The sequence below is a fragment of the Rattus norvegicus genome, chromosome 6 (genome assembly GCF_036323735.1).
Source record: "Rattus norvegicus strain BN/NHsdMcwi chromosome 6, GRCr8, whole genome shotgun sequence".
NCBI classification, from domain to species: Eukaryota; Metazoa; Chordata; class Mammalia; order Rodentia; family Muridae; genus Rattus; species Rattus norvegicus.
Genome location: NC_086024.1, coordinates 139,995,091 through 139,996,373, shown reverse-complemented (window position 1 = coordinate 139,996,373; position 1,283 = coordinate 139,995,091). Strand labels below are relative to the sequence as shown.

The 1,283-nt window shown below is 41.1% G+C and overlaps 1 gene segment (V, D, J or C); it reads left to right on the top strand.

Annotated features, from left to right (window-relative positions):
- The first annotated feature begins 258 nt into the window (after window positions 1–258).
- LOC366752 (immunoglobulin heavy variable 3-30-like) lies at window positions 259–852 on the top strand. The segment is given in 2 exon segments: window positions 259–406; window positions 524–852. Coding segments are annotated over 2 exon segments (375 nt in total).
- Window positions 853–1,283: the final 431 nt, after the last annotated feature.

The window sequence follows — 1,283 nt, the reverse complement described above, 5'->3', positions numbered from 1 at the left end:
GCCCATTTAGGGCACATAGACAGTATGAAGACAAAGCAAGTTCTATGTACATGTGCTAAACCAAAGTAAATGGAGTATGCACAAATCTTATACAAAATACGTGAATATGAAACCTCCATTATTTTGTCAAAATCTGTAACATACAACTGTGACTTTCATGTCTTATATCTGCTATGGTCACAGGATTTAGGCCAGTTCCAACTCCAAAGCATGCTGTAGCAGGAAGACATGCAAATAAGCCTTCTCTGTGCCCATGAAAAACCAGCCCTGCTCTGACCCTGCAGCTCTGACAGAGGAGCCCAGCCCTTGATTCCCAGGTCTTCTCAATCACTGATCAGCACTGAACACAGACCACAGGCCATGGACTTCAGGGTCAACCTGGTTTTCCTTTTTTTTATTATAAAAGGTAATTTGTAGAAATGAGATTCTGTCTGTTGTGTGAACATGAAAAATAGAAAAATGTTTTGTTTCATTACTTTGTTTTGTTAGTAACAGTTTACTGACTTTCATTCTTTGTTTGAAGGTGTCTGGTGTGAGGTGCAGCTGGTGGAGTCTGGAGGAGGCTTAGTACAGCCTGGAAGTTCCCTGAAACTCTCATGTGTAGCCTCTGGATTCACTTTCAGTAGCTACAACATGCACTGGATTCGCCAGGCTCCAAAGAAGGGGCTGGAATGGATAGCACTGATTTATTATGATAGTAGTAACAAGTACTATGCAGACTCTGTGAAGGGTCGATTCACCATCTCCAGAGACAATTCTAAGAACACCCTGTACCTGGAAATGAACAGTCTGAGATCTGAGGACACAGCCATGTATTACTGTGCAAAACACAGTGAAGAAATACTACTATGAGCTCAAACAAAAACCTCCTGGAGTGCATGCACCCGGGACCAGCAGGGGGCGCAGAGAGAACCAAAGCTCCTGTTAACAGAGACTTAACAGACTATTCAGAAAGATCTGGAGGGAAGAGAAGTCTGAACTCCTTTGTGTCTAAGTTGCCTCTCTAAATGAAATCTCTATACTAGTACAGGTTGCAGTAGACATTGTAATATACAAATGTTTAGTCAAATTTCTGTTTTCCTGTATAATAAGTGTCTTTATTCATTTACTTTTCACTGTGTTTCTGTCTCTCTATGTAGGTCTGTATTTATTTTGTCTCTCTATCATCTATTTATCTCTCTGTCTCTCTCCGATTGTGTCTCTTTATATTTCTTTCACTCTCAATGGGTGTGTGTGAGTGACTGTGGGAGTGTGAGTGTTTTCATGTGTGTGTGTGTGTGTGT